At 35.1% G+C, this 12,030-nt stretch overlaps 1 protein-coding gene across 4 annotated transcripts in view; it reads right to left on the bottom strand.

The window, feature by feature from the left end:
- The window catches only part of LOC120428674 (dopamine receptor 1), a 344,147-nt gene extending 332,356 nt beyond the window's left edge, over positions 1 to 11,791 (bottom strand). The window contains exons 1-2 of one of the 4 annotated variants that reach the window (XM_052706195.1): positions 11,015 to 11,791; positions 6,706 to 7,760 (exon numbers count right to left, since the gene is read on the bottom strand). In XM_052706195.1, the coding sequence (XP_052562155.1) occupies positions 6,706 to 6,762 (57 nt within the window). In that variant the 5' untranslated portion in view covers positions 6,763 to 7,760; positions 11,015 to 11,791. The remainder of the gene's footprint in view (positions 1 to 6,705; positions 7,761 to 11,014) is intronic. The other 3 variants (XM_052706196.1, XM_052706200.1, XM_052706197.1) reach the window with 3 other exon arrangements.
- Between the last annotated feature and the right edge of the window lie 239 nt (positions 11,792 to 12,030).

Here is a 12,030-nt window from a genome sequence, read left to right as displayed (position 1 = left end):
AAATTGGTATCTTCGACAAAGCTGTAGATATTGTTTAGAACGCCACAGAAGAAATAGTCACACTCCAAAAAAAATTACCCTCTATTTATTAGACAAATAAGGGGTTCTACATACATGTAGAAAATCACAAGATTTCATATTACAGATTTTTTTTGAATCCACTAAAAAGATGATTTTCAATCACTCCTGAAAGTTTCATGAAGATATTACATGATTAAACTGAGTTAGAGACGATTTTAAGTTCAAAATTTTGCCGTGCGTAAAGCGGACTATAAAACTATCTGAGCGTTTTACTCGAAACACCGAGTTGATTTACGGTTGCCACGATATCTCGGGACGGATGAACCAAATTAGCTGAAATTCGGAGTGAAGACTCTCAAGACATATCCCGTGTGCATGACAAAGCCTGATTTTGAAATTTTGCTTTTTAAAAAATACAAAAATCAAAAACTGACGATTTTTGCCTTCCTCACCTTACTGAGGAAAGGCTATAAAATCATTCGGAAAATGAACTTTTTAATTAGACCTCCTAGACCTACCTTCATTTGTACATATCGACTCAGAATCACCAGCTGAGCAAATGTCTGTGTGTTTGGCTGTATGTAGACATGTGTACCAAATCAATGTCACTGGAATATCTCGGCACAGGCTCAACCGATTCTGGCCGGAATGGTTTTAATCGATCCGTCTTAACGTCCCCTAAGTTGCTATTTAAATTCATGCAGTTTTATAATGTATTTAAAAAGTCATGTTAAAAAAACTGTTTCATGGGTAATTCTCTACCAACTCACACGAAATCGGGAAAAGTTGCCCCGACCCCTCTTCGATTTACGTGAAACTTTGTCCTAAGGGGTAACTTTTGTCCCTGATCACGAATCCGAGGTCTGTTTTTTGATATCTCGTGACGGAGGGGCGGTACGACCCCTTCCATTTTTGAACATGCGAAAAAAGAGGTGTTTTTCAACAATTTGCAGCCTGAAACGGTGATGAGATAGAAATTTTGTGTCAAAGGGACTTTTATGTAAAATTAGACGCCCAATTTGATGGCGTACTTAGAATTCCGAAAAAACGTATTTTTCATCTAAAAAAACACTAAAAAAGTTTTAAAAATTCTCCCATTTTCCGTTACTCGACTGTAAAAAATTTTGGAACATGTCATTTTATGGGAAATTTAATGTACTATTCGAATCTACATTGACCCAGGAGGGTCATTTTTTCAATTAGAACAAAATTTTTCATTTTAAAATTTCGTGTTTTTTCTAACTTTGCAGGGTTATTTTTTAGAGTGTGACAATGTTGTACAAAGACGTAGAGCAGACAATTACAAAAATTTTGATATATAGACATAAGGGGTTTGCTTATAAACATCACGAGTTATCGCGATTTTACGAAAAAAAGTTTTGAAAAAGTTGGTCGTCATCGATCATGGCCGTTCATGGTCACTAGCCTGTCCCATTTTGAGGTCATGTCGAGGAATTTCAGGTGCTCACTTCTTAAATAGTAGATTATGATGTTAGGAACAATGTTTTCTTAGACAAGAAAAAATAATAAAATACTTTCTCGCACCCCCTAGTCGATTTACTGAAAAAAGTCACTTTTTTGAACAAATTTTCTAAAATCGCTTGGAATCAATACAAAAACTGTTTCGATCAGGTGTGTATTATCTTCAAACGATAGGTTTTTGTCCATAGATTAAGATGCACTATCAATATTGGACGAAAATTTAAGTTTTTGGACTCTCCCAGGCGGATTTGTGTCGAAAAAATCGCATTTTTTCGAAACTTTTTTCAGAAATGTTCATTTAATTCAGGGTAGCCTATTTTTCCCAGTGAAACCAATACGTGCAGCTTGTAGGAAATTTCATGGCGAACATTTTTCTCTCTGAGAAAATGCAATTTCGACACTCCAGAGCCAAGATATTTGAGTTTTAGTGAGGAAAAAAGTGCCAATTTTCAAAATTTCTCAGAATTCTGAAGCAAGGCCTACTAATTACACGATGTAGCAAGCACATGTCTCAAAGGTCAGGGTATGCTTTTTATAGTAATTTTGGCCGCTGAATCCGAATCTGAAATCAAATTTCGTGCAAACAGTGATGTTTTGGAGCTACACCCTTTTGGAATGTTATTTGCGTGTTTAAGAGGCAGTTTTTGTAAATATTGCTCGGTTTGTTCTAGAGTCGTATCGAGGTGCTCCGATTTGGATGAAACTTTCAGCGTTTGTTTGTCTATACATGAGATAAACTCATGCCAAAAATGAGCCCTCTAAGACAAAGGGAAGTGGGGTAAAACGGGCATTGAAGATTGAGGTCCAAAAAACATAAAAAATCTTAAAATTGCTCGTATTTAAGTAAAACTTCATCAATTTCAACTATCTTAGATGCATTTGAATGGTCTTTTGAAGCACTTCAAAATGAGCCATAGACATCCAAGATTGGTTTAACTTTTTCTCATAGCTTTTGCAAATTACTGTTAAAAATTGTTTTTTTTAAACCTCAATATATTTTTGCAACAGCCTCCAACACCCATACTCTATTAGTTCAAGTTAGGGAATTTCATGGACTATAAGCCTACGGTAATAACTTTTTTGGCCAATCGCAGTTTTTCTCATAGTTTTTCGATTTTTCTATAACAAACATTTTACAATGTTAGTTATTGTCCTGTTGTTTAGTCTCACTTTTGTCATATTCGAAATCCTCGGAAAATTCAAACTCCAAACTGGCATGAGTTCATCTCATGTATAGACAAACAAACGCTGAAAGTTTCATCCAAATCGGAGCACCTTGATACGACAACAAACCGAGCAATATTTACAAAAACTACCTCTTAAACACGCAAATAACATTCCAAAAGGGTGTAGCTCCAAAACATCACTGTTTGCACGAAATTTGATTTCAGATTCGGATTCAGCGGCCAAAATTACTATAAAAAGCATACCCTGACCTTTGAGACATGTGCTTGCTACATCGTGTAATTAGTAGGCCTTGCTTCAGAATTCTGAGAAATTTTGAAAATTGGCACTTTTTTCCTCACTAAAACTCAAATATCTCGGCTCTGGAGTGTCGAAATTGCATTTTCTCAGAGAGAAAAATGTTCGCCATGAAATTTCCTACAAGCTGCACGTATTGGTTTTACTGGGAAAAATAGGCTACCCTAAATTAAATGAACATTTCTGAAAAAAGTTTCGAAAAAATGCGATTTTTTCGACACAAATCCGCCTGGGAGAGTCCAAAAACTTAAATTTTCGTCCAATATTGATAGTGCATCTTAATCTATGGACAAAAACCTATCGTTTGAAGATAATACACACCTGATCGAAACAGTTTTTGTATTGATTCCAAGCGATTTTAGAAAATTTGTTCAAAAAAGTGACTTTTTTCAGTAAATCGACTAGGGGGTGCGAGAAAGTATTTTATTATTTTTTCTTGTCTAAGAAAACATTGTTCCTAACATCATAATCTACCATTTAAGAAGTGAGCACCTGAAATTCCTCGACATGACCTCAAAATGGGACAGGCTAATGGTCACCCGCGACAGACACGGACGACGAAACAAAGAGAAACGCCAAAAGTAACTTTTTCAAAACTTTTTTCGTAAAATCGCGATAACTCGTGATGTTTATAAGCAAACCCCTTATGTCTATATATCTAAATTTTTGTAATTGTCTGCTCTACAACTTTGTAGAATATTGTTACACTCTAAAAAATAACCCTGCAAAGTTAGAAAAAACACGAAATTGTAAAATGAAAAATTTTGTTCTAAATGAAAAAATGACCCTTCTGGGTCAATGTAGATTCGAAAAGTACATTAAATTTCCCATAAAATGACATGTTCCAAATTTTTTTACAGTCAAGTAACGGAAAATGGGAGAATTTTTAAAACGTTTTTAGTGTTTTTTTCGATGAAAAATACGTTTTTTCGGAATTCTGAGTACGCCATCAAATCGGGCGTCTAATTTTACATAAAAGTCCCTTTGACACCAAATTTCTATCTCATCACCGTTTCAGGCTGCAAATTATTGAAAAACACCTCTTTTTCGCATGTTCAAAAATGGAAGGGGTCGTACCGCCCCTCCGTCACGAGATATCAAAAAACGAACCTCGGATTCGTGATCAGGGACAAAAGTTACCCCTTAGGACAAAGTTTCACGCAAATCGAAGAGGGGTCGGGGCAACTGCTGTGTGAGTTGGCGGAGAATTACCCTCATATTAAATTAAAATTATGGTAAAAGGGGGGTTTTTCCATGAAACCCTCACATGTTATATATTTTTAGAAAGCATATGAGAAGACCTTTTAGGTGGAGTAAGAATTTTCAAGATCTGACTTACCTATCTTAAATTACAAGCAGTTTAAAAAATGGTCTGAATTCACATAACCTCAACTAGTCGGGATCGCCACGAAAAAGCCGTGTAGAGGGATGCCATTTTCTTCAGAGGCCGTGTCTGTATAATCTTGACAAAAAGTCTGCAGGTAGTCTGTTTTTTTACTCATCGCTTATTTTTATTTGGACCTCTTAGGTGCTGCGAACGTTAGGGGAGATCCATAAACATGTGGACACTTTAGGGGGGTTGGAATCACTATAAATGAGAGGAAGGCACCAACCACCTAAAGGTGGATTAAGTAACGTTTTTATATTAACAACACAAAAATATTTTTATCTTTTTTTTTTTAATAAGTTTTTTGAAAATCGGCCATCGTCATGCACACAGGACCGGTTTAACGAGTCTTCACCAAAATTTTGAACCAATTTTGTAAAGGCAGCGTTAAGATATCGTGGCATCCGTTTTTTGAAACTGCTAACTTCAAATAGCTTTATCTCGACAATGATACAACCAAATGTCTTTAAATTTGTTTTGATAATAGATGAAAATGAATATTTCAATACCCTGAAAACAGATTTTAAATAAAATTGAGTGTGTGCTCACATCAACCTCTGACTTTTTGACAATTTACATGTATGTAACCCCTTAACCCAAAACTAAATTGCACAAAATATGCGTTTTTTAATCTTATTTTAAGATATGATTAGCCTCTGCAAGAAAAAAAAAATAGGAATATTTATTTTTTGACACAAAAATAGCGTTAATTTTACGAATTAAAATTCCGGTCTAAACAAAATATTCAAATCTGTTCTTACATTGAGAATTAATGTTTAGTGCCTTTTTAAACGTGAGAGTTGATCTGAAAATAATTTTTCACCAAATGAATGGAAAATTTTACGATTATTACATTTAATAAATCTATGTTAATTTGATGATGCATTGAAAACATTTGTTTTTCTTGCTGCAAATATTTTTGAGATTTTTCATTTTTTATCATAAAAATTGTCATAATTATTCGAAAATCTGTGTCTTAGAATTTTCTGACTGATTTAGTATGTTTGTTAGTTATAGGTTATGATAAGAACTTTTTTTTAAGAAAAAAAGGTACACTAAAATTAGGTAGTTTTTATATTTGAAAGAAATTGATAGCAAGTTTTTCACCAATGTGTAACAGGTCGTATCGAGGAGCTCCGATTTAGATAAAACTTAAAGCGTTTGTTTGTCTATACATGGGATGATCTCATGCCAAATTTGAGCCCACTAAGACAAAGGGAAGTGGGGTAAACGGGCTTTGAAATTTAAGGTCCAAAAACACAAAAAATCTTAAAATTGCTCACATTTTCGTTAAACATTATCAATTGTAACTCTATTAGCTGCATTCGAAAAGTCTTTTAAAGTCCTTTAAAATGCACGATCAACAGACAGGATTGGTTTGACTTTTCTCATAGCTTTTGCAAATTACTGTTAAAAATGGATTTTTCTTACAATCGTTGTTGTTGTTTATTTCTCAACAGGCACTTGTTGCCCAAATGAACTTAATACTAAAACTAAAACTAAAACAGTCGTCTTAACACTGATAAAAACTTAGATTTTAACACATCACGGGACAAACTGACATCAAAAACATTGGACACTTTATTGAATGCCCGCTTAAGTCCGACGATAGCTCCGTTGGCACTGTAATTGGTACGGCGGAAAGGAATCTGCATGATTGGCGTGTGACGTAGCTGGCGGGCAGGTGCGGTCAAGCTGATCTTTTCTCGGAGAGAAGGGCAGTCAATTCTGTCTGTCAATACGTCTGACACAGTCAATGCACGGGCCAGATCACGACGCAGCTGGAGGGTATCCAGATGCATGAGCTGGCAGCGGTCTTCGTAGGGCGGCAGCTGATGGGGATCTCTCCAAGGCAGTAATCTCAAGGCGTATCTGACGAACCTTCTTTGGATACTCTCGAGCCGGTACACCGCATTGACAACCTTTTAGCAACAGCCTCCAACATCCATACTCATACTGGCCAAAAGTTAGGGAATTTCATGGACTATAAGCCTACGGTATTTACATTATTTTTGAATTTTTTTAAAGTTTAGTTTTTGAAAGTTTATATTTAAAAAGTTTTACAGTCATACAAAAGGAATATGTAATCGAAATATTGACAATCTTTTATTAATATAAATCCCACTAAGAATAATTACAAAAAATGCCAATTATAAAATTGAATTCGCATGAGAAAAGCCCCCTCATCTTAAAACGGAAAACAAAAATGAAAAAAATATATTTGTCGCAGCAAAGTTAATGTTCCCTGAAAATTCCATCAATTTTCAGACGTAAACTCTCGATTCTCTTCTCTCCAATTTATATCAAAATACAATCTAAGCTCAATCAATTACCGTGCTTGTGCTGGACAGATATCCCAGCGTCCGGATGTCGATGATGTCGAGGTCCATCCTTGCTGCTCTAGTATGCCCTGCAGGTCACGGGGTTTATAAAGCTGCTTCAAGTTGATATGCAAATCACAATGTTTTGAGAACTACACTTGGGGAAAGGACGCACAAAAAAAAAACGTTCGGACAACTTTCCTTCCCGGAAAACTTTTTTTCCTTCGTCTTCTTCTTTGCACTTGCCGGATAACGACCACAACTGAGAGTGGACTCCACAAAATATTTTAGGAAAATTCTTCCATTCCGTCCAGAGGACGGAAAAAGCGAAACACTCTGGGATCACATTATGTTTTGCTTGAACAATTTTTCCTCACAACGACGCTCAAATGATTCGCAAATTAAAGGGGTTGGAGCAACTTTGCCCGCACTTTTTTTTTTCCTCCGAAATACTCCAAACACAATATCACTACCAACAGTACGCGTTTACAGCCGAAATCAGCTCGCAATTTCCCCCATCAAAGATGTTTCTTCATCGTCACTTGTAACTGACGTTTACTTTGCCCTCAGACTGCGTCAGAGCTGACAAAATTAAATTCCCTTTTTTTCCAACCGGCAAAAAAACACTTTTTCGCTTTTTTCACTGAATCAAAAGCGCCAAACACAACTGTCGAACGCGGCACAATTAAAAACTTTTCCTCTCATTCAATCACTGCAATTTTCCGATTCCGTTTTTGTGTGCCCGTTCTTGGAACTTTTTCTTCAGCTTGGTTGACCAGTAATTTGAAGCTTTCAAGCGCTGGGTTGTGATGGGATTTCCTCCCCATTACTTGGACAATTTGGGCTGGCCGCGTTTTGCCAATCGCACGTAGTTTGACAACATTGCTTAATTTTTAATTGGATATTGGAATTGCAGAGTTTTGCTACACTTGGGATTGACTTTAAATCGGCTGAGAGTTTGTTTTTTCATCCTATATTTTTTTGTTATTATTTTTAATAGTTCAATATTTCACTGAATTGAGCATATTCTTCTAATTTCACTGCTGTTTGACATGAACTTTTTTAAACTATCAATGAGAAAAAAAAATATTAATATTGTTATTTAGCTCAAAAGATTTTATTCAATTGTAAACTCATTTGCGACATTGGTATTACTTTGTTTTATGAAAATCATTTCTTTTCATTTCATTTATTTCGTCGTTAAAGCATTACTTTTGTGTTGCTACTATACTAAGCTGAGATGTGGACTACCTTTCAACAGCTGATTAATTCAAAGTTGGGTGCTTAAAAAATCGAATAATTTTGATTGAAAAAATTAAAAATATGTGTTTTTTTTACAGTTTGTTTTATAATCTGTAAATAAAAAACTATATGCTAACTATATTTTTCAGCGTGTCCTCATCGTTTATAAAATGATATTAAGCATAACTGCAAAAGCAGATTTTTTTGTTCAGTTTGACAAAAAAATAAGCTGTGCGAAAATTGTCTATTTAATCTTTTTATTATTTTGAAAAAAATGATTCAAGAGTAAATGTCCAGCTGATTTCTATTAAAAAAAATATACTTAGCTAAATAGCAGATACAGAGAAACCTCTTTTTACGCGGTGCGTTACTTTTTTTCTAATTTGTCGATTTCTCAGGAACGACGCAACATTTTTGCAATCTTTTAAATTCAAATTGTAGGTTTTGTTCAGAACTAGAAAACGCTTTTTGAAGCTTTCAAAAATATTGTAAGGTTTTCGAGGAATCGACGAAATAAAAAGCGTAGGTTTCTCTGTAATAGTTTGACAAATTTGGTTATCACCAGCTTCAATGAGTTGAGCATTATTTTGTAAGTTAAATCATTCAATATTTATAAGACCAACGCTCATTTTGTTTCAAGGTTTTGTCCCCTTTCTTCTTTTAATACAGTAGTTTTTCGGGAACTGGGCCCAGTCACCGAATGCTGCTCGCTAACTGGGCTGAACGAAACATAACGAGGGGACCACCGATGCATAATATTTTCCTTATGAAATATAAAAATATAAATTTCTCAAGTTTATTTACAATGCTTACTTTTCATATTTCTTTAATTGTAATTTTTAGTCAAATGTTTGAAAACAGTTTTTTTTTATTTGTTGAACAGGCTCTTGGCATCCATTAACCCCTCGGTCATTTCGGTTTGTTTTGGTTTTTTGACGTTTGTCTGCTTTTTATGTGGGATACAGCCTAGTTATCGAGCGCCCAGTTAAAAAACAGCCCAGTTAAATAACGCCCAGTTACCGAACAACTACTGTATTTCGTAAAAATTGAGGCTGTAGAAAAAGGATGTTTTGCTGAAAAAAAAATATTTTAGAGAAAAATCGTAAATACTCGATTGCTAACTTCACAGAAAAAATAATGGTTACAATTGGGAAAAGTGACTAAATTTGTGTAAAAATTAATAAATTAAAAACGAGGAAATATTCAAAGAAACAAACATTTTAACCTTCCGAATTTTACCTATTTGTTCCAAGTACATTTATGACGATAATTTGTTGAAATATGGAAAAATTTAAGCATTTTCAAAAATGTTGAATTCTGGGCCTCTAGGGTGACAATGAAAAAAAATCGTTGTCAGGGATAGATCGTTAAAGTTTGATGAAAAAAAACTTTTCATTTGAAAACGACTTCTTTAAATCGCTAAGGCTGGTACAAATATTTTCAAAAGTTTTTGTCACACCCCCATTCAAAATTGACCCGAAAAATCAGGGGGGCAAAAAAATATTTTTACAATAAACTTCAAAATTTCAATGAAAATTCAAGTGCAACCCGCTGAAATCAAATTAAAATACATTCTCCTGCGTTCAAAATCATTTTTAGCATGTTTGGGTTTATTAAAAATTCTTAAGATTTTTTGAAAATTTTCGATGCGAAATCTTTTTTTTTCGATACAATTTTTGTTTTTGACAGATCTTATATTTTTTGAAAACTAATGATTGCAAAACAACTGAACTAGTGTAAAATGCATTTTAAAACACTTTTTTTCATTTAAATATGAAGACTATGGCTTGTTATTTATTTTTTTTTGCCCCCCCCTTGACCTCGGCCAGGGCCGAGGGACAAAATCTTTTTTAAATATTTGCATCGGCCTAATAACTCGTCGTTTTTTTCTTGCCACCGTAGGGACCACTAATCACTTATCGGTAAATTATCTCAAACTTGAATAATTTCATGAATCAATTATTGAAATTCATCGATTCTTTGACCAGCTTGAAATTATTCGATATTTCATTGTGATGACATTGATAGGCTGATTATTAAATATTTATTTTATTTAATTTTTTGTTCAAAATAAAAATACGAGTTAAATTTGAATTTAAATGGTGAGGAAAAGTGTAGGAGGAACCGAAATACCTAAACAAAATGTTAGCAATGAATTTATGAAATTTTCAGTCGAATAACGGACTGCTTCTTTGGATTTTGTTGGAAAAAATCATTTTAGAATTTAGATAAATAAGAAAATTAATTACACATTTAGAGTATAAATATCGCACTAACGTCGGTTCATTTGTGTAAAAAGGTTTTGGGTGACTCACCACAATTAAACTTCAGACGCATAGAAAAGAGCAGAAACTTGAAAAAGAGACTTCAAATGACCCGGGGTCGTTAGAGTGGGTTACTTGTTTTTTTTTTTAATTTTTTGGAAATTTCTCATAGTAAACATACACAGTAAAACACCTTCGTCAAAAAGACACTTTATATTATACACTGTATTCACAATTTTTGTAAACCCAAAAAAGTTGCAACCGACGGGATTCAAACCTAGCATCAACAGTACGGACTGGCGCCTAAGCCCGCTCGGCCATCAGATCGATGAATAATAGTAAGGATAAACGCATATATAGCTTGACATTTCGGTCAAGAAGGTTCCCCATACTGATAGGAAACATATTTCAGGGGGTAATATTACATAGATTTTCATAAAATAATGCAAAATTTATTTTCAACGCTCAACCGCGAAACCCGCAATTGTTTATTTTTTGATTGAATGATTTTTTTGGAAAATAGATTAGAAATTCTATGGCTGTTACTCTGGTTTACGGTTCATGAAACCCGCAGAAACAAATTAAAACAGCTCATATTGATTGATATTACATGATTAAAAAGGTTCTGTTCGGTTTTTATTCATGAAGCTTTGAGACTTTGAGCACATTTTTCAAGGTTTTGAAAATCCAAAAACTTATACGAAAACATTAAGACTTGACTTTTTTTTTGTTTTTTATGCTTTCAAATAAACAGTTATGTCTTTAAAAAAAGAAAAATGTCGCAAAATAGTTTACAATTGTAAGATTAATCATACTTTTTATACATTTACACATTATTCAGCTTCTTCATTGTGAATACATTTAAAACTCTTTTTTGTCAACATTTCACTAAAAACTCTTACACATAAATTCCTTTATAGATTTTTGTTATATATCCACATCGCCAAACATTTCTCCATCCAACGACGACAGCAACAACATGTAACACTATTTTTTCCTCTCTATTCAACAAACATCACACACTTTAACGGCTCCAAATATCTAAATTACACAGCGTTCCCAGCGATTGACTTGTCGGCCGGCACATCATGCCGTGCCCTCCAAATCTTGATATTTAATCGTTGCTGCTGCTGCTTTTGATTCTCAAGTACCGCCAATTAGTAGCCACTTAGTCACTGCTTAAGCCCGGAGCAACTTGCTAGCATTACACAGCTAACGAAAACACGCAAAAGCTCAGAGGTTGCCGCCGCCACCGCTAATTTGGCGCGCATTTTTTTTTAACTGGTGAAACTGCAAATTTTCCCGACGGTGGTGAAGATTTTCACAACTATTTTTTTTTATTGAACACGAAAATCGAGATTTTTCTCGTTCCTTCAAACTGCACCCTGCTGAAGTAATCCTTTGATTTTCCGGCTGATTTCGTTTTTTCCAAATCACAAAAAAAGTATCCTTTTCCCACAAAGGGAAGAAAAAGTGGCGCGCTTTTCCACCAACTGCCCAAATCCTGCTGCTGCCCCTCCTCAGAGAACAGGACACTCGCGACAGCGCCGGTTCAAAGGTCGCAACATCGTCCACCGAAAGCTCGCAGCTAACTGACTGGAGACTGTTTCTGGCCTGACTGCCAAAGGTGGCATCGTCATCTGCTCCAGTTTTCCACCCTGCCTCCCCCTCACCACTCTGGGCAAGGAAATTACACGAGACGGCCGTATACTCCGACTGGCGGCCAGCTGTTTTCCACTGTTTTTCCCGGATGTGATGAAGCGCGAGAGAGTCTGTGCGGAGAGCAACGAGGGAGAGCGGGAAAAAGCTCCGGGGAAGCTTCCCTCTCGCA

Source organism: Culex pipiens, chromosome 1 (assembly GCF_016801865.2).
Source record: "Culex pipiens pallens isolate TS chromosome 1, TS_CPP_V2, whole genome shotgun sequence".
Lineage (NCBI taxonomy): Eukaryota > Metazoa > Arthropoda > Insecta > Diptera > Culicidae > Culex > Culex pipiens.
The sequence above is the reverse complement of the archived record's forward strand: the minus strand, read 5'-3'. Positions and strand labels throughout refer to the sequence as shown.